Source organism: Manis pentadactyla, chromosome 11 (assembly GCF_030020395.1).
Source record: "Manis pentadactyla isolate mManPen7 chromosome 11, mManPen7.hap1, whole genome shotgun sequence".
Classification (NCBI taxonomy): Eukaryota; Metazoa; Chordata; class Mammalia; order Pholidota; family Manidae; genus Manis; species Manis pentadactyla.
Window position 1 is genome coordinate 113,809,281 of NC_080029.1, and position 25,773 is coordinate 113,835,053.

At 51.1% G+C, this 25,773-nt stretch overlaps 1 protein-coding gene and 1 long non-coding RNA gene across 2 annotated transcripts; one reads left to right on the forward strand and one right to left on the reverse strand.

Moving 5' to 3' along the window:
* Positions 1-774: 774 nt before the first annotated feature.
* On the forward strand, positions 775-25,644 carry SLC24A1 (solute carrier family 24 member 1). The gene is made up of 8 exons (XM_036932289.2): positions 775-2,769; positions 12,617-12,725; positions 16,621-16,707; positions 17,750-17,841; positions 20,680-21,117; positions 21,787-21,876; positions 22,731-22,897; positions 23,864-25,644. The coding sequence occupies exons 1-8, from the start codon at positions 877-879 to the stop codon at positions 24,111-24,113; spliced, it is 3,126 nt and encodes a 1,041-aa protein (XP_036788184.2). The 5' UTR covers positions 775-876; the 3' UTR covers positions 24,114-25,644.
* LOC118935713 (uncharacterized) lies at positions 14,591-22,732 on the reverse strand. Its single transcript, XR_005033962.2, has 3 exons — positions 21,853-22,732; positions 17,726-20,554; positions 14,591-17,558 (listed from the first exon to the last, which is right to left on the reverse strand). It is a non-coding gene; the product is annotated as an uncharacterized LOC118935713 (long non-coding RNA).
* Positions 25,645-25,773: the final 129 nt, after the last annotated feature.

The window sequence follows — 25,773 nt, forward strand, 5'->3', positions numbered from 1 at the left end:
TAAGTAGTTAAACTAAACATTAGGATATAATGAAAAATAAGTCTCCCTCTGACTCCCTTCTCCAGATACTCTTCCAGAGATGGTCTTTGCATAATCAACCTAGATGTTACACTACCAATTTCACAGATGAGGCAACGAGGCTCAGCCTACCCAGGGTGACACAGTTGGTAAGCAGCAGAGCTAGAAAGCCAGGCCTTTGACTCCATTCCCTATATTCCTCCGCAGTATACCACACTGTCTGGAAAGTTCCATGATTAGCTTTTAAGCTTTGCTCTCTTAGGATGATATGGTGGAATCATTTTAAGTCAGTCCACAAACAAGCAAACAAATGGAGCCTTGACGTCTCCAGCACTGCCTTCCATTGCTGCCTCTTTTTGTCTAAAGCTTAAGATCCTGTCTCCTCACCTCCCTCCTGCTTTTGATGAGGTGAGATCTGTGGCCTGGGGCACCAGCTGTGTGACTGAGATCCCAGATACTCAGGTTGGGCCTGAGGGGTGCTGGCAGGGCCCTCGCAGGGATACCAAGGGGGGCTGGGCAGACCCAGCTCAGAGGCATGGGCTCCTGACACAACTTCACAGCCTAGAGGACCTCTACGTACTTTCCCCAAGAGCAGGCAATTCCCTGGAGCAGGGGTAGTTTTGTTCCAGCAGAAACCAAAGAGCCCTGAGTAAATGTCACTCTTCCAGGTGACAGTTTGGTGGATCCCAGCTCTCCTCTTAGGGACAAATACCTCTTTTTTTTCTCTAGGTTTGTGGATACCTCCTGGTGGGGCTTCATGGAGAAATCTTTACTGATCACCAACCTGAATCCAGAACAGTCCCCATCTTTCCGTGGACAGAATGAGAGGCCTTCTGTAACCAGGCATAACTGGCCATCATGGGCAAATTAATGAGGGTGCGCAGGCAGGAGAGGAGGTCACTCCGGCCAAAGCGGCTTCACTGGGGTCGCCTCCTCTTCCTACTGGGAATGTTGATTGTCGGGTCCACCTACCAGCGGCTGAGGAGCCCCTGGGGCCTCCCCTCACTGTGGGCGGTAGTCTCTTCCCACCACCCTGTAAAGCTGGCCAGCCGGGACCTCCCCGACCACAAGGTAATGGGGGCGAGCAGCGACCCTCCGAGGGCCATCTCTGCCATGGAGGGTGGGACGCTGGCGCCCCAAGCCACGGCGAGCAGGGACGAAGCAACACCTGGCATAACAACGCAGAACGCCGCCAGCACACCCGGAAGAACAGCCGCCGTCCCCCCAGCAGCACCCAGGATCAGCTCCAGCCCAGCAGCAGCCCGCACGCAAAGAGCGGAGGAACGCCGCACAACCCCACCGCGGGGAGGACTGAATCCCTCCACCCAGACTTCAGGCGGGCCGACGGTGGAGAATCAGACCCCAGCAGCACCCAGGGGAGAAGTGGGCAGCTACCGCCCCAGTCCTGCCAGGGCAAAGGCGACGAGGGGCACGCCACCCCCGCTTGGGGGAACAGCAGGCAGTTATGCTGCCTCCGCGCCCGTGACAGTGACAAGGAGCCGCGGGCTCACCCTCGGAACAACCGGGAGAGACAGTGTAAGTGTGGCAACCGTACTGGAGACGAGCCCTTCGGGGAGGACTGCGGAGGAAACCACCCCGACGACTCTGCAGGGAATAATCGGTCGCATCTCAGCTTCCCTGATAAATGACGTAGCGACAAACATCTTGACTTCTCCGAGGAGTCTGGTGGAAAAGGACAGCCTGACTACCCCCAGAAGAGTGGACAACAGCAGGTCAACCAACCCCGGGGGGCTGGTGGGAAAGAACGACCTGGCAGCTCCCGTGGGGACGGCCCTGCGGCACCCTGCAGCCAGCTCCGGGGGGCAAGTGACGGTAAGCACCATGACAGGCAGTGGCCTGGCAGAAACTAAAGCCTCTGCTGCCGCCCGGAGTATTGGGAATCCCTCACCCAGAACCAGTGTACCCACCACCGGAATATCCTCAGCGACCTTTTGGGGGCTGGCAAAGAAACCTTCCACAGCTCCCAGCACCGTAGCACCCCTCAGAGTCAGCACAAGTCCTAGCACCCAGGTCCATCACCGTGTGGTTGTGGAGCCGGCCCCAGCCTTGCCCGCTGTCCCCTCCCCCAGCCTGACAACGGCCGTGACCCCAGAGACGCCCAGTCCCCATCCCTCGGCGCTGCCGCCTGGCCTGCCAGACCTTCACCCCAAGGCACAGTACCCCCCAGACCTGTTCAGCGTGGAGAAGCGGCAGCAGGGCTGGGTGGTCCTACACATCTTTGGCATGATGTACGTGTTTGTGGCCTTGGCCATTGTGTGTGACGAGTACTTTGTCCCAGCCCTGAGTGTCATCACAGACAAGCTGCAGATCTCCGACGACGTGGCCGGTGCCACGTTCATGGCTGCCGGAGGCTCTGCCCCTGAGCTCTTCACCTCCCTCATTGGTGTCTTCATCTCCCACAGTAACGTGGGCATTGGTACCATCGTGGGCTCTGCTGTGTTCAACATCCTCTTTGTCATCGGCACCTGCGCCCTCTTCTCCCGGGAGATCCTCAACCTCACCTGGTGGCCCTTGTTCCGTGATGTCTCCTTTTACATTGTGGACCTGATGATGCTCATCCTTTTCTTCGTGGACAGCCTCGTGGCCTGGTGGGAGAGCCTGATGCTGCTCCTGGCCTATGCCCTCTACGTGGTCACCATGAAGCAGAACAAGCAGCTAGAGCTCTGGGTGAAGGAGCAACTCAGCAGGAGGCCAGCCACCAAGATCATGGCCCTCGGGAACCTCAGCAAGGTAAGGACAAGCTGGCTCAGTTCTCTGTAGCTACCTTGGGGCAAAAGAGTTGGGGGAAGCCAGGGACCAAAGAGTGGAAAGTGCTGGGTCAGACCTCGAGAGACGGGTGCTCTGGTTCCCTTGCTACTCATTCAACACTTACACAGAGTCCTATTCTCTGCCTGGCTCTATCTATGCTGGGACCTTTGCAAGGGTGGCCTTGGCTCAACTCCTGATCACCCTATAAAATGGCTATTATTATGATTTCCATTGGCAGGGGAAGACACTGAGGCCTAATGAAGTTAAACCACAGTTCAAGGTCATACAGCAAATAGGCGGTGGGAGCAGCATTTGAATCCTGGTTGGTCTGACTGGGTCCTTGAAAATGACATTAGTGCTGGGCTTTGGAGACCGTCCCAGGAGTTCCCAGGCAGGGAAAAATGATAATGTCTTCCATGTGAATGCTGTTTTGGGCTTACCTAGCACCCTCACTTTCATTTAATCCTATTTGTTCACATTCTGGATTTGGAGGCGGTAGTGGCTTTTTGGGGTCTGACAAGGGGGAGGTTTTTGTTTTTGTTTTTGTTTTGAAATATTGGAGAAGATGGGAGCTCCATTCACCCACTGACAAGCCAGCCCTGGGTGCATAGCCCTTTCTCTGTGCCTAGTAGAGACCAGACACAGGAGCTCTAACTTTAAGGCTTTCTTCTGGCCCAAAGTTCCTTTCCCAGAATTTCTCTGCCCCTGTGAGGGACCTTCCTGCTGAATTAATTGCCTGATCCAATACCTGGAAGAGGAGATCAAACTGGGGAAGTGATCTCTGAAAATTCATCTTTAGGTTTCTTGTTCCTTAAGACTCTGAAGTGAGGGTACCCCAGGGAATACAGACCCCATTTCTTTCCTGGTCCTAAAGAGTGAGTTTGGGCAAAGGTCGGCTCACAGCCTGCCTACTTACAGGTCTCGGAGAAGCCACCGGTATGAGCAGAATTTTGTGTGCAAAGAGTTGAAGGACTTAGCTACTAACCAAAGCAGTTTTGATAACTGGGGCAGGACGGAGACCAAACTCAGCAACATGTCTGGTAGCTGTGTGATGCAAAAGAGGTGAAATGTACTTCCGTGAGGGTTTTTGAGATGATGTGTTCTGGCCAGATCATGGAACTGAGTCTGGAAACCTGGGTTCTAATCTGATTCTGCCTTCAACTGTGTGACCTTGGATTGGTCCCTTCCCCACTCTGGGAGAAATGACAGGGTCCAACTCGTCACTGTAATGTCCTGTCTAGCTCTAATATTCCTTGTCTAAGTGAGTTCAGTTCTGGCAGGCTTTGCTGGTGGTTATTGGTCCGGTCTAGTCCACTGAGCTCTAATTGCCTCGTTTGCAGATGACCCTGAAGGAGAGAAGTCCTGCTCAGGGTCAGAGAGCCAGCAGGTGTCAGAACTGGAATGGAGACCAAGGACCCTCCTGTGCGCTCAGGGCTATTTCCCAGCAGACTACTGCTGCATACTTACGGAGGGCCTATTCCACACATACATCATGTCAACAAATTCTCAGACGAGGACAGATGGTTATCCCCATTTTGCAGATGAGGCAACTGAGGCTCAGGGAGGCCAAGTAACTCAGGCAGTCACACGGCTACTTGGTGGTCCTCACCACTGGTTCATGAATCTGTATTTTGGGTTTGAACCCAATCTCCGCTGCTAACTGTCCCTGTTCCCCTAGACAAGTCAGTGCAATTCAACAAACTGGTATCATCAAGCACGTGAATGAAAAGTAGTGTGGGAAATAAAAAGATTGTGTCCCTTCCAGTAGAAAGGACTGGCATAGACAAGAGTTACAGTAATAAAGGGATCATTATACAAAATGCTAGAGTCACTTTGCTTTTCAACTAGGCCTTAGATTGTTCATCTGTAAGGCGAACTAATACCGAGGTTGGCAGACATCTACTGTAAAGGGACAGAGTAAATATTTAAGCTCTGAAGGCCGTACAGTCTCTGTCACAACTATTCAACTTTGTTATTGTAGAATGAAAGCAGCCCCAGAAAATAAATAAATGAATGGGAATACCATGTGGTATTTTACTAAAAGCAACATTCTCACAGGTGTTCTCCCACCTGAACAACTTGGAGATACAAGTTCAGCACAGAAGGATGCATTTTCTCACTGAATATTCACCCAACTGGTATCTGTGGAGTTTCTGAGCTGGAGGACCTTTAACTTTACTTTCTATGCTGCTCTGAGAATCTAGAACCAGGATAAAGGTTTTTTTTGGGTGTGTGTGGGGGGGTATCCTTAATTCTAATGATGCTAATCAGAATTCATAATAAATGTTGTAACATCAGATAGACACACAGTAACTATTTTAGAGTCTTTTGACACTAGCTGAAAAAAAACATCAAGAGTGAAAAATATTTCAGACATTGTCATACTGACATGGATTGGCGAGAGGATGCCTTTTATGACCCCAGTAAGGAAAGGGTAAATCTTTGTGTAGTTATCAACATAGTCTAAATTAGCTGGCTCTGAAACTTTATACCTGATTTTGAAGCTCTCAGGTGTTTGTTCTGGCCAAAACTAATAAATATCTGACCTGTCTTGACCACGCATAGTCACAGAAAGCCAACAAACAGCAAAGCTGAGGTACTAGCTTGGCTGAAAAGTCGTGTTTATCTGTATTTGAAGCACCTTGATAGACAGGGCTTCAAGCTCAGCCAGCAAGCACCACCATCTGCATGAGACGCCGACTGGCAAGACTGCCCAAGGGATGCAAGCAGGGGAACGAGCCTTTTCTGGGCCCCTTTGGGAACCCCACCACCACAGCCTGCCCTCAGGAATACTTCAGAGGGTGAAACTCTCGAGAAAAGTCTGCCACTCTTTCCTAAATACACTGGGGGCTGTTTTTCTCCTGGCAGGAATTTTTATTACACCAACCTGAAGGACCTCCAAACAGATAAACCTGGAGCCTCCTGAGGGGCCTGGCCTCCCTTTTCTTCTTAGGGTTGATATTTATTCCAAAGGCTCTCATCAGTGGCCTCTGTAACCAGTTGCCTGCTGTGGAGACAGGGGGGCTGTGGACCGGAAGCAGCCACGAGGGCCCCTCCTGCCTTGGCAGCCCCACCCAGGCTAGGCTGCAGGGAGTCCGCTGTGCACCCCCAGAGCCCATTCTAGCCTGTGCTGAGGAGTTCCCTCCTTTACCTCTTTAGATGATAGCTCCCCACCAGTGGTCAGGAAAAGATGGTAAGAGTAGAATTCTCAATTTGAGGGCTTCTTTTCCCTCATAAAATGTTCTTAAGCTTTCAGTGTTCACCTGCTGGTGGATGCTAGAAGATGCCAAAATGAATGCATGAGAAACAGAAAAAGCTCAGACATCTGACCATGCCTGGCCCAGGAGCTTATGGTTTCCATGGATGCCTGTGTGCTTGTAGGTGAGATTTTACATGCATTGAGACAACACAGCAGTATTTTCTCCTAGTGTATGTGACAGGATTAAATATGAAGTTAGGTATTCATGGTGTTTTACAGAGAACAGCATGATTTCCAGAGGCTCTGCCACCTGAGTAAGTTGGAAACTGGAAAATTATTTAGTGTCAGGGAGTGGGCAGATGGATGACAAACAAATAAAATAAGAAGATAATTCCAGAGTGTGATGAGTGCTGGGAAGAAATAAGTGTGTGTGATGGAGAGTGACTGTAGGTAGTGGGCCCCCTGTAGCGAGGGAGAGCATAGAAGGCTTCTTGGAGGAGGAGAAGTCCAAATAGAGATCTGCAGATAAGAAAGGAAGCCACCCCATGCTCCAAGGGGAAGAATCCTGCACGAAGGAACTGCATTTGCAAAGGCTCAGAGCCTGAAAAGTGTGTGGTGCGTTAGAAGAAAGAATTGGCGGCCAGCATGGCCAGTGGGAAAGGGGAGTGTGTTCTGAGAGCACTGGAGAGGAGCGGGGAGCTGCTTCCTGCAAGGCCCTGCGGATCAGATACGGAGTCTGGGTTTGATCTGAAGCTCGACAGGGACGTAAGCTCAATGATGTAACAAGGAGACATATTTAAAAGGTCACTCCCTAGCTGCGTAGAGAATGAACCGTAGGTGTGCAAGGGTGGAAGCAGGGAGCCCAGTTGAGGCGTGCAGTTGTGGGCACCCAGCATGTATGTATCTCTGAGAGATGTTTGAAGGACAGATTCATCTGGACTGGTGATGAGGTGGATGTGGAGGGTGAGAGCGGGAGATGCCAAGGCTGCTGCCGGGGTTTGGACTTGAGCGGGAGGGTGGGTGGTGGTGCCACCTGGTGAGAAAGTGAAGACTCGAGGAAGAACAGGCTTAGGGAGACCCAAGGGTTCCTACTCTGGGTTGGTGCATTTGGGTGCTCCAAGGGGGTATGTCCAGCAGGCGGTTGGTCACATGGGCTGAAGCTCAATAAGAAGGTCTGGGCTGGAAATAGAAATTTGTGAGTCACCAACAAACATATGGTAATTAAAACTGAGGACTGGCTGATGCTACTCTGAGACAGAGCTAGAGAAACAGTGAGAGAGCAAGCAAGATAGAAGTGTTAGGATTAAGCCCTAAAGAGCTCGAGTGTTCATTCACTGGGCAGACGGTTACTGAATCCCTTTGTATGAGGCCTGTGTAGGGCCTGGCGAGGCAGTGAGAAAGAAGGCGCAGTCCCAGCCCTCAAGGAGGCCCAGCCTGGAGGAGGAGTCGGAGTCGATCCAGGTTTTGTGGGGCCTGACATGCTTTAAGAAGAAGCATATAAAACCATTATAATGAAACAAAGCGCCAGGCCTTGGCAAGGGTTTATGGAGGGGACCCAAAGCTAGGCTTCACCATCTCCATGGAAATCCTCCTCAGTGGAGAAGACAAATAAAACTAAAGTAACCATATCATGTGTAATGATACAGTAAGAGCTGACTGATTTAGTACTGCGGAGAATGGACATCTCAACAGACCAGAGAGTCAGGGAAGGCTTCCGGGGGGAGGTGATGCTTCAATGGGTCTTTAACGACGAGCAGGGGTTGGCTGACTGAAGGCAGGGTAAGGACCCTCCTTGCCATGTGTCAAGTCCAGGGAATGAGAGAGCGTGACGAGACTCCAGCTGCGCTATCCGGCACGGTGCCACCAGCTACAGGAAGCTTGAGCTCTTGAAGCGGGGCTAGTTCAGATCGACATGTGCTGTGAGTATAAAATACACACTGGGTTCTACAGGCATAGTATGAGAAGAAAGATAGCTCACTAATATTTTAATATTAAGTACATGTTGAATGATAACATTTTTGACATATGGGCTAAATAAAGTACATTATTAAAATTAATCTCACCTGTTCCTTTTACTTTCTAAAAATATGGCTACTAAGATAATTAAAATTATGTATGTAGCTTGCGTTCTATTTCTATTAGACAGCACCGGACTGGAGGCCAGCAGGAGGCTGGTGTGTGCTCAGCCGAGGAGGCTGGACTCCCTCCTGAGGACAGCGAGCCCCAGGATGCAGGGGAGGGACACGATGTGCTCTGCTCAGGGAGTCACTCTAGCTGAGGGTGGAGAATGAACCAAAAGAAAAGCAGATCGGGAGTCAGGAGGCTGTTGCAGGTTTACAGGCAGGAGAACGGAGAGATGGAGCCAGATCTGAAGACTTTCAGGAACTAGGTCGGATGGCTGACTGGACTTGGGCTGTGAGGGAGAGGGAGGAATCTGGGCAGGACTTTGGGTGTCCAGCCTAGACAAATGAGTGGACCGGGAGGCAAGGCCGTCCCCAGTGCAGGCCTGGAATGGGGAGTCCCCTCTGTGTCATGGGTGGTCTAGAAGAGGAGAGGTCCGTGGTTACCTGAGACATCAGTGGGAAATAGAAATTGGAGGCCAGGAGGAGAAGCGCCCAGAGGGGCTGCCGTGCTTGTCCCCACAAGGTCCCACGAGCGGCTGCAAGGGGTCTCGCTGCTCATCCTCAGCTAGGTGCATCAGAGGGGCTGGGGGCTTTGGCCGAGCTGAAGACATCCTCAGTCCCTTTGCGAATTTTCATGAGAAGGAGAAGGTGGGTGATGAGGCTGACGGAAGAGGAGGGAGAAAGCTGTGGTGTGAGAGGCAGGCGCGGGAAGGTGTTTGTAATAAGGGCATGTTCTCAAAGCATCGGTACTGCCGCTGCAGGTGGACCCATCGTCCACACCCCAGTGCAGACAAACATTCACATCCGTTTACCTGAAATGTGAATAATTTGAAATAGAGCCACTAGGGAATTTCCTTATTTATGATTGGGAAAAGACGTGATGTAGTAAACAACAAACCTCTGAGTGGAGATTAGGAGATGGGAGTCCCCTGTCTTCATGAGTGCAGGCAAGTCACAGAATCTGCGTCTGTTTTCTTATCTAAAAATAGCTACAGTAATACTGGTCTTGTCTGTTTCATGGAGCGAGCAGTGTTGAATGAGAAACTGGATGGGAGGGGTTGCAGAAACTTAGAAGTGCATACATACTGAAGTTGGAAGATACTAACATGTCCAAAAACAATGAACTCATCGTGACATATTTTGGCTTGAATAAATCTGAATGGCAGAAGAACTACGAGGCCTGTGCGGCACAGGGCAAAAGTCAGTCTTTCCTGCCCCTCTGCGGACAGAGCTAGCCATTCCAAAGAGGATTCAAGCCCCTATGTCTTTGGCCTCTAAGAACTCACTGGGTGAAGGTTGGACAGGATAATAGTGGGATGGCTGCACCACTGTAGCCTCCAGTATCCCAGGAAGCTTATGGGGTGTCATGAAACAGTCGGGGGACTTGCTGAGAAAACCCGCAGTGCTCCTTTCACATTCAGGTTGGTGATTTCCGCTCCATTTCGTTCCTTTGTACTTCAGTGCATTGATTCATTCAGCAATGTGTATCCAAGCATTCAAACTTCCCCCATTCTTCAAAGCTTACCCAAATTCTACCTCCTCCAGAAAGCCTTCCTTGTCCATTCCAGCACAGCACCTTTGTCTAAGCCATTCATTTCTTGAATGACATTCTGTTTTGTCATGTGTTGTGTTATATCTTTGTTCTAAGTCCGTTTCTGGACATAGAATCCACGTCCTAAACATCTTTGTATCCCTCTAGCATAACACAGTGCTATGTAAACAGCAGGGCTCAGGGAATAAGAACTGAATGAATGACAGGTTGGGTGGATGGATGCGTGGGTAAGCCCTGGGTCAGGCAGTATTTTCCGAGCTGAATGGAGAAGGGAGTTTAGCAAGTCCATCTCTAGTTTGGACTGTGGAGGCCAGCAATGGAAGTAAAGACTATTACTTTGGGCAACTATTAGTGATCCTGCTGCCTGAAGATGGCACTAGAGGGCACTTAAATAAGCAAAGGCACTTGCTTATTCAGCTCACCATTATGAGCACCTACTGTGTACAAGACACTATGCCACAGGTTAGAGGAACAGAGATGACTACATCGTAAGATCAGAAAAATATGGAATCTATCTGGGTAGACAACTCACGTATGTGAAAAATTAAACAATGATTTTTTAGAAGTTCAAATGGTATTATAAGGCAGTAAATGCAAAGTGGTCCAGACAGTAACTATTCTGGGCTTAATGCTTCTTCGTCTTGGATTTTCTAGGGCTGTCCCAGCTCTCAGATGGCTGCCTTAAGGTCCTCCAGACCACTAGCACTTACTGGATTACAGAGCCAGATTTTGCTGTCCCCAAATGTGCTCAGTGTCGGTACAGAGCCTTTGAAGAGAGAGGTATAGCAGTGAGCCGGAGGGACGGCAGGGGTGGAAGGGGCCAGTAGGGAAGCTTTATATAAGAATTCCCCTGAGTTTTCTGAAAAATCGGTAGACACAGAAGAATGGACAAGGCATTTTAAGCAGAGGGAAAAGGCATGCATAAGGGGCCAGGAGTGAGAATGGATTAGGTTTATTTAGACGACAGTTCATTCATTCACTCATTTAACAAATAGTTATTGAACCCTTGCTAAGTGCCAGGCAGTGTTTTCCTATTGGACACACAGAGTGAATGAAATAGGCAGTCTGCCTTCAAGGTGCTAATGCGGCATTCAATTTCTTTGTATGTTTGTTCACATACAAATAACATACAGATAAATCAGGGAAAGTGCTCTAAAGGGAAAGAACAGGAGCCTACAGAAGGCTTAGATGGGCACCTTAGCTTCCCAGAGGAAGGCGACATGTAAGTGGGAATCTGAAATATGGAGGGTGGAGGAAAGAGCATTCCAGACAGGGCAGGAGGGCCCTTGTGGTGAAGGTCTCCAGGTGGGTAAAGAGGATGGTGCATTTGAGGGACTGAATGACAGCTGGAGTTACTGGACCATAGTCAGTGGACACATTTGACTGCAAAAACGGTTTGCAGGCTGAAGGCAGGCATATATGTGCCACTGTGAGTGAGTGTGTGTCCCATCTATGTATCTGTGCATAAAGATGTGTGTGTGTGTGCCTGTGAAGGTCTTGCACATGTTAAAACATCCTCTGAGGCCGGGTTGCCACTGGGTTGCTCCTGTATTCCAATCTGAAGGCTCCCCAGAGAAAGAGACAAGTAGGAGAGAAGCAAGGTTCCCTCCGACAAGCACCTTGTGACTCCTGTCCCTGTTCGCAGCCAGGTAACGGGGCCGTTGTGGTGGATGAGCTGCAGGAAAACAAGAAGCTAAAGGTGGGTGCCATGTGGAGTCTGCCCGGTGGGCACACTGCGGGGGCTGAGAGGACAGCCGCAAACCTGGGCACTGAGGCCCCGAGGCTGGGGATCCTGGGCTGGGCTCAACTCGGGACGCTCCTGGGAGCACTGCCCCGGTAAGCCGGGGAAGGAGCTGGCTGCTTTGCCTGAGGGACTCTCACCTCCAGGTGGCTTGGAAGAGGGGCTAGCTTGGGTGCGAGGTCCAGGATGTCACTGGCCACTCTGTCACGAGCTGCTGTGTGAGCGTAGGCCTCAGATCCTGCATCTGCAAGATGACTGGACTAGAGGAACTCAAGCCCCAACACGCTGTGACCGGCTTCGGAATGCCCCAGACTAAGAGCAACATGGGAGGCGGCGGGGAGTCTGAGGCTCCCGAAACGCTGTCTTACCTGCCTTTGGCTTACGAGAGGGGAGAGGCTGGGGCCGGAATCAAACCTCCTTCATCCAGAGAAAACCCCCAGGCGTGCTGGGGAGTAGTTACCACAGCCGCTAGATGGCAGAAGAGTTCAGACCCAGACGGATGGGGGTGCGGGCCAGGGAGGGAGGGAGGGACTGAGCCAGCCTTTGTCTCTTTGCATGTTCCCTTGTGAATCATATATGTGCCACTGTGAGTGTGTGTCCCATCTATGTATCTGTGCATAAAGATGTGTGTGTGTGTGCCTGTGAAGGTCTCTTGAGTACGTGGACAGAAAAAAAAAAAAGCACTGGCCTGGGAATCAGAAGATCCGGGTGCTAGTCTTAATTCTTTCATTTACCCCCCACACACCCTGGGATAAGCCACCGAGCCCCGCTGAGGTTTCATTTCCTTTTCTGTAGAAAGAGCTAGCAGCCTGCTTACCCCTGGGAGCTGGGCCAGCGGCACAGCACGTACCCATGCTCAGGGGCCTGTCTGTGTGGTGGGCCGGGTGAGTGTGTGTTTCTGTCGGGGGCTACTTGCAGAGCTGGACAAACCCTCAGTAATGTGGCATCTTTAGGACACATTGTCTGCTCCCCGTTGAGATCCTGGGGGATTTATTCAGTATGGAGAGTTAGCCAGGCATGGAAGAGTGAGGGGAGGCTGAGAGAGCCCAGCAGCTCTCCTGGCTGAAGTGAAGGAAGCGGGGAGGCCGGGGTAAGGCTGCTGTGCTTCGGCCCTCATCCCTGTGGGAGGGAGGCAGGGCTCCCGAGGCCCTCGGGTGGCTCCTCCCTGGCGTGACAGGGGCCCACCCAGGCCTGTGTGGCTCTCCCCTGCCCAGCTCCCGGCAGCGCTGACCCGAGGGAGCAGCTCCGCCTCTCTGCACACCAGCACCATCCGCAGCACCATCTACCAGCTCATGCTGCACAGCCTGGACCTGCTGGGGGAAGGTAAGCAAGGCCTCCCCAGACCTGCGTGGCTTCCCTGTCCACTCCTTCCCTCCTGCCACTGGACAAGAAGTGGGGCCTGCAAAATGGAGAGTCAGAAGGTGGAAGTGGGGAGAGTCCGCCAAGGAGAGTGGGTGGTGAGGAGCCACAGTGTGGCAGCCGGGGCTCATCAGGAGGGGCCCCAGGAGCTAAGGTCCTTAGGCATGCACATCCCACTATGTCCTGCCTCTGTATCCCTTCTAAGTGTCAAATGAAGGGGTTCACCTGCAGTTAGTGAGGCCACGAGTGCCACGTGCCCTGCGATGGTCTACATGGGGGCATAGACTATGCCCCCGTGACTTCCCGGCAAAGCCCACCACCCACCAGCCGGCTCCAGTGAACCACAGAGTCTCTGGCCATGCAGCTTGGCCCAGGCTGATGGCCAGGGTAGCTTCTAGGGGGCACCTCCTGTAGGCCCCACAGCCCAGAGCCCTGAAAGGCACCTCCCTCTGCTCTGTTTTCAGCTCTTAAGTCTTAGAGGCCTGCTATTCCCTCCCCCCACCAGGAATCTCAAAGGACACTCTGTGAGCTGCCAGGACCACTTCTGGGGGTGGTGAGGGTGCAAAGTACAACAGGGACTGATGTCCAACTTAACAAAAATGATGGGGGCAACTGAGATGCTCACCAGCCACCTTACTAAGTCCTGCCTGCTAGCCCCTCCCAAGGCACCTGCCCCCAGCATGCTTCCCAGGCCCCTGGAGGGCACCCTCAGGGGCACTCCTGCCCTCTTTGGGCTCCTCCATCTCTGGGGCTCTGGCACAGAACTGGGAGCCCAGGCAGGAGGCCCATGAAGGGAAGGTTGGCCCCAGGGTCCGAGTGTAGCTGGGAAGGAGGCTGAGAACTGAGCTGAGTAGATGCCAGAGGCTGACGCATGAGCCCCGGGGAGCACCCTGCCCAGCTTACAGTTCAAGGACAAGTTTTAGGGGCTCCGAATTTCCTCAGGCTCTGAAGTGCCTTCTTCAGACACAATATTGGTTGTTGGGTGTTTAAAAGAAGCATATTATACTGTGAAAAGCAGAGTCAAAGACAAGGTGGTCAAACCTTCCTTAACACATCATCAAGGTGAGCCTTGACACCGAGAGGCCACACCCACGTGTCAGCCTCAGAAAACCGGTACCCCTGGGCTTTTGAGAGCAGAGCCTGCAGCACCTGGCGGCCTGTGGGTGATCGTGCTGGGGGCACACCTGGCCCGGGTGACAGAGTGAAGGGGGCTGTATCTCTGGGTTATTCTTGGCCACTCCCCACGGAATCACAAACTCTAGCAAAGTCCTGAATGTAGAGACCTCCTGAATGGGACACGGGGCCCCTGCCCTGGGTCACTTCCCTGACCAACAGCCACCCGCTGACCTATTTGTCCTAACAGGATTATGTGATGGCCCGGCCAGGCTGAGGTCAGGGGAGATTGATACTAAGAGGAGATGATCCGGCTGCGCTGAGGGCTGAGAGGCCCCGTGGGGAAACGAGTGGTGGTGGAGCCAGAGGCAGTCATCCCGGGGAGACCAGCAGGCCTGGTACATCGTGGGGCTGGCATGGAAAGGGCCGTGGTGAATGGCTGTGGATAGGCTCTGGGAGGCAGTGTGCTCAGAGAGGCCAGCCCTGATTCTAGACCCTGAGGCTCCGCGCAGGCGGGGCTGGGACCACCCAGGGCTGTGACAGTGGCCTTTGTTCCCAAGACTTTCCAGAGACACGTTTGTGTTTCTATGTGCTGTTTCCCAATGGCTGTCCAGACGCTTCTCCCTTCCCAGGCGTGACAGCTCTTTCCACAGAGCTGAGGTGTGGTCTGAGCTCGCACCTGCCCTGGGAAGGGCTTTTCCTCTCCAGGACCCTGTTCCTCTTCTGGTGACTTCAGCTGGATGCGTGTGGGTTTGGGGGGGAGAGAGAGAGAGAGAGAGATGCTGAGACAGAGGAACAGATGGGGACAAACAGAAAGAGGCCCTGCGGTTCACCTGCCTTCTTCGTTGGCAGGGGGAATGAGAGGTTGGGGTGTGTGCCGAGGGATGAGAAGGAACAAGGGGAACTCGTTTTTCCTGCCAGCTCCTCCAGCCAGTCAGCAGGTACTCTCAGCGCCAGGACTGGGACCAGGGCAGCATCCCTTTAACAGCTTTGCATTGCTCACAGAAGACTGCAGTGCGTGGTCAGGACCAGAAGGGCACTGGAGTTGTCTGGACGGAGGCATGGAGGGCCCGCCTCCTGACATCGCAGGTCTGACGAGGACCTGCTGGGCAGGCCCGCTGGGGCTCTTCGGGGGGCCACACACGCCAGAGTGGTGGCTCTGCAGAATGGAGCCCACTCCCAGAGGCGGCTGCAGCTGAACCAACTCTGAGAGTTTAGAAGACAGGTTGAATGGAGGAAATTCCAGACTTGTTTATATTTCCTGCCCATCCTGGACCCAGGCAGAGTCCAAGCCAGCCAGCTTCCCAGATTGCACCTTCTCTGTTTATGGACTGGAGGATCTTCAGGCTCCCTCCCAGCTCGGGCCTTCCAGAACACGGGGCCTCATCGCTGTGGAGCTGCTTTCTGGGACAGCTGCCCTCAACTCCTGTTGTCCAGTCACCACTGAAGTCAGAACTAACACGCAGTGTTTTCTAGGTGCCAGGCACCATTTTAAGCACAATTCATTGTATAAATTCATTTATTCCTTCAACAACTCTGTAAGACATTATGGATGAAGAACCTGAGGTACAGAGAGGTTAAGGAATCACCCATATAGGTCCCCGGTTAGCAAGAGGAGGGACTAGGATTCAAACCCAGGCTCTCTCACACCAGAATCCGAGCTAACCTAATATTGAATTGTAGCAATTAAAACATTTTTATTTATTTTGTCTCGTGGACCCCCACATGAGTGCTCATAGTGTATCATGGTATTGCCTTTAAAGAGAGGCCAGCCTGGACTCCAGAATAGACCCGTGGCAGCACTTTGCTCTATAACTTGTGCCACTGCCCTCACCCTCCCAGGCTGCCCGGCTGTGAGGTCCCTCCTGAGCCTCTGCACCACAGTCTCTGTGCCTCCCACCCTGAAAGGATACACGTAAAGCACTCCGCCTGGGGCCTGGAACATTATCACATCGAAAGAGCATTGCCCTCCCCATTTACCATTCCTGGAAATCAGGACAGCACCATTCTGTGCATGATGCTCTGGGGGCCTCATCTGAGCACGGTACATGCACAGGGCTCTGGAAGGAGGCCCCGCTTGTGCTCCAAGTATCTGGGGTCAAAAAAGGTGCAGCAGGGAGCTTGGCGGTCAGCTGTTTCTCCTTTCCCACCAGAAAGGAAAGCTCACGAACATGGCTACCAGTAGTGCCCCTGGAGCTAGAGCTACGGTGCCCCTGGATTCTGGTAGCTTCCTAGCAAGTGAGCTGCAAAGGACTTTAATCTAGTCCAAGGATAGCAAAAATGTCTCCCTTTTTAACAACGTAACAAATGTTATTATTTGCCCATTCCTTGCCCACTGCAGACATCACTGATCAATCCTGGTAATCCACCAACCTTGGATCAGAAGCCTCCTCAGTTCATTGCTCAAAAAAGCCATCTCCTGAGCTCAAAAAGGGAAAAAAATCCTATGTGTTGCTCCTCAGTCTAAACAATGTCATTTTACCAGAAAGGAAATAGGACTAGAAAGGGGGAGTGGCTCGCTCTGTCACAGCTGAGTGAGCGACAGTGTGGGGAATTCAAGACAAAAGTTGGGGAATCGGGCACCGTGAGCAAGCCAGTAGGGCCAGAATCTAGGCACTGCAGCTCCCAGGCCAGCCTCCGCCCGCCCGCTATGGCAGCTCTGGCTGCTCAGAGGACCAGCCTAGCTGAGGGGCATGGCAGGGATGCCACGGCCGCAGACAAGAGGTGCTTCTGTTCTCATTCACAGCCCGGCCCTCCAAGGACAAGGAGGAGGATGGCTTGGATCAGGAGGCCAAAGCCAAGCCTCAGGCTAAAGCAGAGGGCACACCAGAAGGTGAGAGGACGCCAGCCCAGCGGGTCTCCTCCTGCCACCTCCCCGCTCCTGGCGGCCGGGCCTGGGGCGTGCCTCTTGGCCTCTCCGAGCCAGGCTTGGGCCTGCCAATCCGGGGCTGCCCTGCGCACAGCTGCCCTCTGGCCTCCTCCTGTCGGTGCTGCTCCCTTTCTGACTCAGCTGCTGGCGCTCCCATGAGCTTCAGATGGGGAAGGCCAGGGCGGGCCAGGGCGGGCCAGGGCGCTGCTGAACTCGTTTCTTGGCTAAATCTCATCCCAGATGAGACTCTACTAGACTCTAGTTCTTCTTCCTGTCACTTCTAAACAAGGACAGTGCTGCTAGGGACTGGTCTGAGACCAGCAATCCCAGCGAGGGAAGGCCACCAGGGAGGGGTCCGGTGACATCGGAGTTCAGCATCTGTGTGGCAGCTGGGCTTGGGTGGCGAGAAGCTCCTGCCCTGTGGGTTTCGCACAGCCCCCCAGGCCTGCCTCACTGCACCTGGCAACGTGCACAGACAAGGAAGCTGAGGCTCAGAGAGGTCAAGTGACTTGCCCAAAGCCCTCCCAGCCAAGAAGTGAGAAAGCCTGTCCCTAAACTCAGCGCTCCCCACTTTCCATGTCTCCTGTTGCTATAACCCTATCCCAAGGCTTCCTGGCGGCTGCTTCTGAAATCGTCAGGGTCCTCTGCAGGCAGCAGGTAGGGGCAAGGGCCAGACTGAGGGCTGGGGCCTCACCTATCCCTCTCGCTGCTCCAGTTGCCCAAGCTGTTCACAGTCTCCTTCGTCACACTGGCCAGGATGGGAATTCGGGGGGGGGGGCACCTCTTCCCAGCTGCGCTCCCGTCTGTAGCTCTCTCTGTGGACAGGGCAATAACAATTTACATCACATCATTTTACTTACCCTATCAACGAGATATTCTCCACCCAAACCTTCTGAGAGCCTGAGGTGGACAAGTCCAGTAGCCCTGCAACCACGCACACCAGTCTCTGCCGGCTGCCTTCAAAATCTGGCTCTCTTCTGACCTGTCCCATGTTTGTCCTTCAAAGAGGAGGAGCCAGCCAAGCGCCCTGCGGTCACAGTCACACCGGCCCCTGCTCCAGCTGTCACGAGAGATCAGGAGGAGGACCCTGGCTGTCAGGTAGGCCCAAGCTTCTTCCCGAGTGGAGGAATCCGAGAGGCCCAGGGAAGGACTTGCTGACCCCGATCCTTTCCTCCTGAAGGTCTGAAATGCCATTTCATGTTCATTCCTCTGGGTTGAGGAATGGCCCTTTCCCTGAAGATCAAACACCTCATGGGGCCAGTTAGTTCACCATAACGCCTTACAGTGAGAAAATATGTATGAGACGGTGTTGCCTCCTGTCACTGTAAGAACTGGTGCCGTCAGAACACGAGCAACCTTCACAGCCTCACAGCCTCTTCTCTCACCGCGCTGCAGCCAAGCTGGGCTTCCTGTCTGCATGCATTTCCACCTGCAGGCCTCAGCCCCCCTGGTTTCCTCCCCCTAGAATGCCTTCTCCCCTCCACCTTCCTCTGTCCTAATCTCACCCACCCCTTCAGGCCAGTGTAAATGCCTCAGCTGCTGGGAAGCTTCCCTGATCCCCACAGTCTGAATTCATGGTGCTTTGTGCCTCTCTCAGGGCTCTCATCCCTGTCTTTCTTGTATTCTATTTACGAATCTCTCCTGGTTTCCCTGCTAGGTGGTGAGGTTCCCGAAGGCAGGATCCAAGTCTGAGTCATCTCTGTCCCCCCAGAGAGAAACGCGATGCCTGGCACACAGCTCTGCTCAATAAGGGTTGAGTGACTGACAGCAGATTAGCATTCAGTTTGCAAGTTCCACCCGTTCGTTTTTTCTGTTTGACACCCAGAATCGTATCTCATCCTTGAGCCAGCAACTTTGGGTTTAGTGTCTGAGACATCTTGATGGGATCATGAGTGCCCTGAGTTGACCCATTATAGCAATGGATTAGGAGGACACAGAGGCGTCTCCTGGAATCCCAGAGCAGGAAGTGAAGCTTGTCTCACACAGACAGGACCGAGGCCTGAGAAGCATCTGCGCCCCTGGCGGCTTCTCCCTCCACCTTCTCTGTGTGCAGGCTCCACCACCCGGCCTCTCCTGGCAACCCAGCTCCGTTTGCTTCCTCCTTAGCACACGCAGCCCTGAGTCACTGCTCCAGTCCTCCCACCCACAGGGGGATCAACAAGGACTGGCTCCCAGGCTCAGAAGAGAGAGGGTCTGTTCAAACCAGGTCACAGAGGCTGTTAGGAGAGAAAGTTCTCAGGCTGGGCAGACACTCCCATACCTACCGATTCAAACGATTTGTTGTCTCCTCCAGGAAGCCTTCTCTCCTGATAGGGATGGGGAAGGGAGGGCAGGAATTACTTCAGACTAAAATCTTCTCACTCTTCATTCCCAATTCAAAGCACAGGCTTCATGGATATTAGTATTTCACTACTTCATCAGGGGTTCTCAACCCTGGTTGTACATTAAGCTTAAAAAAAAATGCCCAGGCCCCATCTTCAAGCAATTAAGTCAGAATCTATGGGGTGGATCCTTGGGTGGGAATGTTTTTAAAGCCTCCGGGTGATTTTAATAGGCAGCAGAATTGAGAATCGCTGAGCATCCCTTGGGGGTTGGCTGTGTCACAGAATTTGTTACAGATGACGTACTACTTGAGCACATAGCCCGGGTCATTTCTCAAGGGACTGGATCAGCAGGTTGTGATAGGTTAGTTGGGTGCCTAATGTGAAGACCCTCGGATCACTGACTTTTAGGGCAGAGGGAGTCAGTTCAAGGGTCCCAAACGCTGGTCTGCAGATGAATTTGTTAGGATCACTTGTAAGCCTGTTAAAATAGATTCCTGGCTTTCAGCTCAGAAGTTCTAATTCATTTGGTCCAGACGGAGCCAGGAAATCTGCATTTTTTATTAAATTAAATTATTTATTCTGGGAATTTGTATTTATAGTAAGTTCACCAGACTACTAGGTTTGGGAACCAAAGATCTTGTTTAGCCCTGGTATTTGCAAAGCAAGGTAGCTTAATGGTTAAGAGGCTGAGAGTGGGGCTATCCATATTTAAATCCCACCTTCGTCACTTACAAACTCGTGGACATGGGCAAATTATTAACCCTCGTTTCTCCATCTGTCTGGGATGGGTTTAATACTATCTATATCATAAATTAATTGACTCATGAAACATAGTAAGTGCTGTTATTATTTAAACCACTTAGCTTGGTGGTTGACACCCCAAAACCCTCAATAAGTAGGTATTAATTATCATCGTGATATATAATGCAATATAACCCTTTGGGAGTTTTAGTAGACTCAGCAATGTGACGTGATCACCGAAAGATATGCCATATTAGCCAACATTAATGGAAGCATAGTATCTAAGATAAGGGACGTGATAATCCTCTTCCACTCTATACGGTGTTCTCTGTTCAGTTCTGGAAGCTTCTTCATGAGACGTGAGTTCATTAGAATGAGTTCGCCAAGATGGGAAGGAGGCTCTAGTCCATAGCATGTAGTGATGGAAGGACCTGGGAATCTTTGACGCAGGGAGGAGGGCTGTCTCGTGGAATAGTGACTAGCTTTGTTCTGTGTGACCCCAAAGAGTCACCCTGTGTACAGGAGGTAATCTTGGTACAAACATGGGCTCCAAACCAATCAGATGTCAAGATGACAACAGCTGCTTTAGGTGGTGAGTTCTCCATCCCTGGATTTGATCGAATAACGACAGGACAACCACTGGGCAGGAGTTGTGAAGGGGATTCTGCTGAATGATTGCATTCGTTTTCTCCTCTTACCCAAGTTTTCAGATTCATTCTGAGAGAACAACAGAGAATGGGGAGACACTGGGAAGGAAAACAAGCAGCAGTTACACTTTATCATTCTTATCAGCATCCTATCCTCATTAGCACTGTATCTGCTACTATTAATTAGTAGTTATTGTGCCTTAATCTGTGGTTTTGGGCCGCAGGAGGACGTGGCTGGAGCTGAGAGCGCAGGTGAGGTGAGAGGTGAAGAGGCGGACGCTTCTGGTGAAGGTGAGAACGGACAGCGAAGCGGAGGTGAAGGTGCAACTGAAGCAGGACAAGGAGATGGTGCAGCGGAAGGTGGACGCCAAGCAAGAGAGGACGGGAAAGAGAAAGGTGATGACGGAGAAACCGAAGAGCAGGAACTCAATGCTGAAAGTGATGAGGAGTGTACAGATGGCGAGAAGGGAGATGATGGAGGTGAGGGTGAAGATGAGGAGGAGGAAGAGGAGGAGGAGGAGGAGGAGGAGGAGGAGGCGGAGGCAGCCGAGGCGCCTCTGTCCCTGGCGTGGCCTGACACCAGGCAGAAGCAGGCCGCTTACCTCTTCCTCCTGCCCATCGTGCTCCCGCTGTGGCTGACGGTGCCCGATGTCCGGAGGCTGGTGAGTCTGCCCCCCGGGCGCCTACACCCAGGGAGGCCAGGAGAGGGCCAACCAGCCTGGCAGGGCTCAACCACAGACTATCTGGGGTGAAATTTGCAGCTATGGAGACTGTGCACCGAGGGGGCCATGCTCATAGCTGGGAGGCCCGATTACATGCTTATTTCTACCTCCACGAGCAGGGTGACAGCCCCCATGTCTCCTGCCTCAGCTTCTTGATCTTAGTAAGGGACTAGTGCTACACCCTCTCCATATTTCACAGGGACATTCTGAAAACGTAGGGTGAAAGTTGAGATTTCCACCCAGCATTCCTACCTGTAGGGAAAGGTCTAGCATGCCCTTCCCAAAGGCAGTCCATCTCTGATCCGGGGTTCGGTGGGGGAGAAGTCAAACCAATACGAGATCCGTCTGGGTCTAGGGTGAGCCAGTAGCTCCCTTCAGTTTGGTGACTGCCCAACCCCCCACTGGCTGGACTCGCCTATGGGCACCCACCCCATCCTTTCCCAGCCCTCTAAGGGGCCTCCCTGGAGACAGATCTTAGCTCAAATGTCTCCAGATCCTCCCCATCACAATTCCAGCACATCTTGTCACTGATTCTGGGGCTCCGTCAGAAGAGCCAAAGACTTTCAGCTTCTGCAACTTATTTCTCTCCCTTTTCAAACTTTTCAACAGGAGTCTAGGAAGTTTTTTGCTATCACCTTCCTGGGATCCATCATGTGGATAGCCATGTTCTCATACCTCATGGTATGGTGGGCTCACCAGGTGAGTGGGTGAACAGCAGAAACTGAATCCCCCATCAGAAGGTTCTAAGGACACTTTTTTCCTTCAGGGTGAATTTCCAGTACCGAGGGAATGCTAAGGATCGAGTGGATTTATTGTTTCTACATTGAAAAGGCTTAAAAGCTGACTTTTTATTCTAATGAAAGTGGCGCTTTTCAAGTGTGGCTCTTCTGCCTTAGAAAGTCTTCCCACTGTAGCATGACACAGAAGGAAGGCCCTTCACAGTCTGACCCCGCTGCCCACTTATTTATTCCCTGCTTCCCCTGCCGTGCAGCCCGCACTCCTCCCCACCCGGTGGAATCGTACACACGCATGAGCCAGGTGTTTCTGCCTCCTCTCTAGCATGTCATGAGTCTTCCTCTGACCGCCACGGCTTTTCTGTCCCATGTGGAATACTGCACTTAGCACAGAACTGTGACTGCTGTTCACAAACTCTTCTTCACGAGGCTGAGAGCAGTGTCAGGGTGCTCTCGTACTTCTGTCTCCAGCCTCTTGGTTCCTGACACATAGCAGTGGCCGTGGTTCTGGAAATGGAACTGTGACCCCACAGACCTTGCGGGGAGTGGTTCTCTTGAGAACGTAGGGGTGGTGCAGTTGAGAGGTGGTAGAAAAGCATCACTCTCTGAAGCCTTCAGCAGGGGCCCTGTCCTCTCTCTCTGTGGCCCATCTGCTGAGCTGTCAGTTCCACAGTCAGCCTCCCTCGCTCAGGCCCAGGGAGTGTGCTGAGCTCAGGGAAGGGTGGGGGGTTTGCACAAAGTAGTATGTGGTTGGTGTTTTGAAGAGCCTCAAACTTTCCCTTTGGTGCCACAGTTCTCATTACTGTTCCTGTTTACCAGGTTGGTGAAACAATAGGCATTTCTGAAGAGATCATGGGTTTGACAATCCTAGCGGCAGGCACGTCAATTCCTGACCTCATCACCAGTGTGATAGTTGCCCGGAAAGGCCTGGGAGACATGGCTGTGTCAAGCTCTGTGGGCAGCAACATATTTGATATCACCGTGGGGTGAGTGGCAAAGCTGCTTACTTACCAAGGCACATTAACTATGACTGGAAACCACTGTGTGGGTTCTTGGCTGGTTTTCTGCTTCATTATTTATACATGGGATAAAAGGGCATTTCTATTATTTGTTTCTATAAGGCAACAAAGTATCCTCTTCATTCATCATAGCCAGATGGGATGAGAACTAAACCGCTGCTTGCAATGTACCTGAACTGGAATTCACAGATGAATTGAAAACTTAAGTCCATTAAATTCCATTACCAAATACAGTCAAACGCCCTGCTTACTGGCCTGCGGTGCGGTGGAGGTAGGGTTGGAAGTAGCCGTGACTCAGGCTCACTTCCTGAAATTCCGGCCCTTTGCATTTGGGCTTCCGCCAGCTCGCAGGCTCCACAAGCGTTTTGTGTAAACAAGCAAGTGCGGTCTGCTCCTGTCCCGGTTCTCTTACCCTTCTGCCCAGTTCGGTCAGAGCAGAGCACCTGGACTGTTTTCACTTCCTCAATCATGTCCTGGATTTGGGTGGTGTCTATTGGTTTCTTTAATTTCAATTTGTGTATGTGTGTGTATGGAGGATGGGACAGGAGAGCCGTAATCACTAGAGAATTTAAAGAAATGTTTTCCTGAGCTAGGACTCATCATAAAAATGTAGAGATTAAAGAGTCACACATCAACTGATCTGGGTTAGTGATGCAGAAGTCATGAAGTGTGAAGAAAAAAACCCTCAGATCCAGAAAACCAGTTTTAATCTAGCCTCTTCCAGTTACTAGCAGTGAGTCCTTGGGCACATAATTTAGTTTCCCTGAAACTTAGTTTTCTTATCCATGAAATGAGGCTAATATTTTCTGCACTATTTCATAGGCTTTTTTTTTTTTGGGCGGAAAAGTGTTTTGTAAATTGTAAAATACTGTTTGCATGTATTGGATTATTACAAACACTAAGAATGTTCACACTGTTTCTTCATCCTTGCAGACTACCTGTCCCCTGGCTGCTTTTCTCTCTCATCAATGGATTACAGCCCGTCCCCGTCAGCAGCAATGGCTTGTTTTGTGCAATTGTCTTGCTTTTTCTCATGCTCCTGTTTGTGATTTCTTCAATTGCATCCTGCAAATGGAAAATGAACAAGATCCTTGGCTTCACAATGTTCCTCCTTTACTTTGTATTCCTGATAATCAGTGTGATGTTAGAAGGTCGAATCATATCCTGTCCTGTATCTGTCTGAGTCAGAGTCACTGTTACGCACAATGGACGTGGGTCAGAAAACCATGCCAAAAGTGAATGTTCTTGTTACGTGAATGAATGAACATGGTTCAGGGGAGTGAACTGGGTGGCCAACAGCCTTGATGAGAATGTGTTCTGGGACTGAATGTTCTCCTTGGGAGCACCTGCAGCTCCCTGTGAATGAAGAATCTCACCTCTGGAGGGGTGGAGTTCCTACCCCTGACCATGGAGGCCAGCAGCAGGACCCCTGGAGTCAGAGGGTTTTCTAAATGAGAGATACTTGGGGGTAAGTGTTGCGACAAACAGGAGCAATAAGACAAGCTCCCATGCTCCCGGTTTCTTCATCATCCAAAAAAGACAGATGTGACCGACCACTCCCCCTCCTGACCTCTGTCCCAGGCACACATTGCAATCTGCTGTCTACTCTTTTTCTGTTCGAAACATGAGGTTCTATCAGATCTACAGTCATTATAGGTCCAGTTATTGGTGAGTTTAAGAAGCTAGGGCTATAGGGAAAAGAAGTATAACAAGGATAGTCCCGTAAAATGTGTACCAATGATACATAGCTTAAAAGGACTACATTAGCTCTTATTATTGCACTTCTGAAAGGTGAAATTAAACTAAGTTGCCCAAGATAATAAAATTTGTAATTTGCCTTTGAATTGGAAGGCATGGATATTAGGGAAGGCAAAGCACTCTAAGGGCTAACAATCGTTCTAACAATGTTTAAAAGTATGTACTTATCAGAAAAACCAAGTTAGGGTTGTCTCCATTAAGTGGTCACCTTGAGGAATTAGATATTCTAATGAAGCTGCCCTGGCCCTGCCCCTCCAGCATATTCTCACTCAGCAGAGACAGCTGCTGCTCGCGAGGGCGAGGGGAAGGAAGTTTAAGAGTCTGAAGTCAGCAGGGCAAGTCTGGTTTATAAAGTAAGAGATCCAGTGGTGCAATGCTATGTTTGTATGTCAACTTAGATTGGATTATAAAGCAAGTAGATTGATTTTTTAATGTGATTTACAAGTGGATCTTAAGGCGATTACAAAGGAAAATTTCCAACAATGCTTAAGACACTTATGACATATTGAAAAAAGAATATTATGACTTCCAAGGTAGCTAGTGTAAAGGACACTTGTGCTTTCAAAGACTGTGTGGTTATTGAAACATTTTGTGTGGAATTTGCAATGCTGATCTATTAAATACCACTGCTTGCTGCTTTTACTAGCATCAAGCTAAGCGACACATGAAGTGAAACAGTTCTATGTCCCTGGTTTCAGAAAAGCAGCTCAGGTGACTGTGGATTATGATGGTAAATAGGGTTTTAATTACAAACATGAGAGAGGATTCACTGAAGACTAGAAGATAGCAGGACAGCTGTGATGTGAACAAAAAAAACCATTCTGGTGTTGAAGGGCTGTGTTCAAAGTACTTCAGTCCATAACCCATCTCCTGAGATGGGCTTGCTAATTAATGGCCTCACTACCCCAGGATTCTCATTCTTGGAAGTGACTTTTATTAAATTTTAATAAACTGGAGTCCCAGTGGTATTTTATTTTACAAACATGGATGGGTTCCTCTATATCTTTTGGTTACTTGGTCAGCTCAAGAGAACCTGATGAAGAATATGGAATCGTGTTCAAATTCCATATTCTTGTTATTAGTTT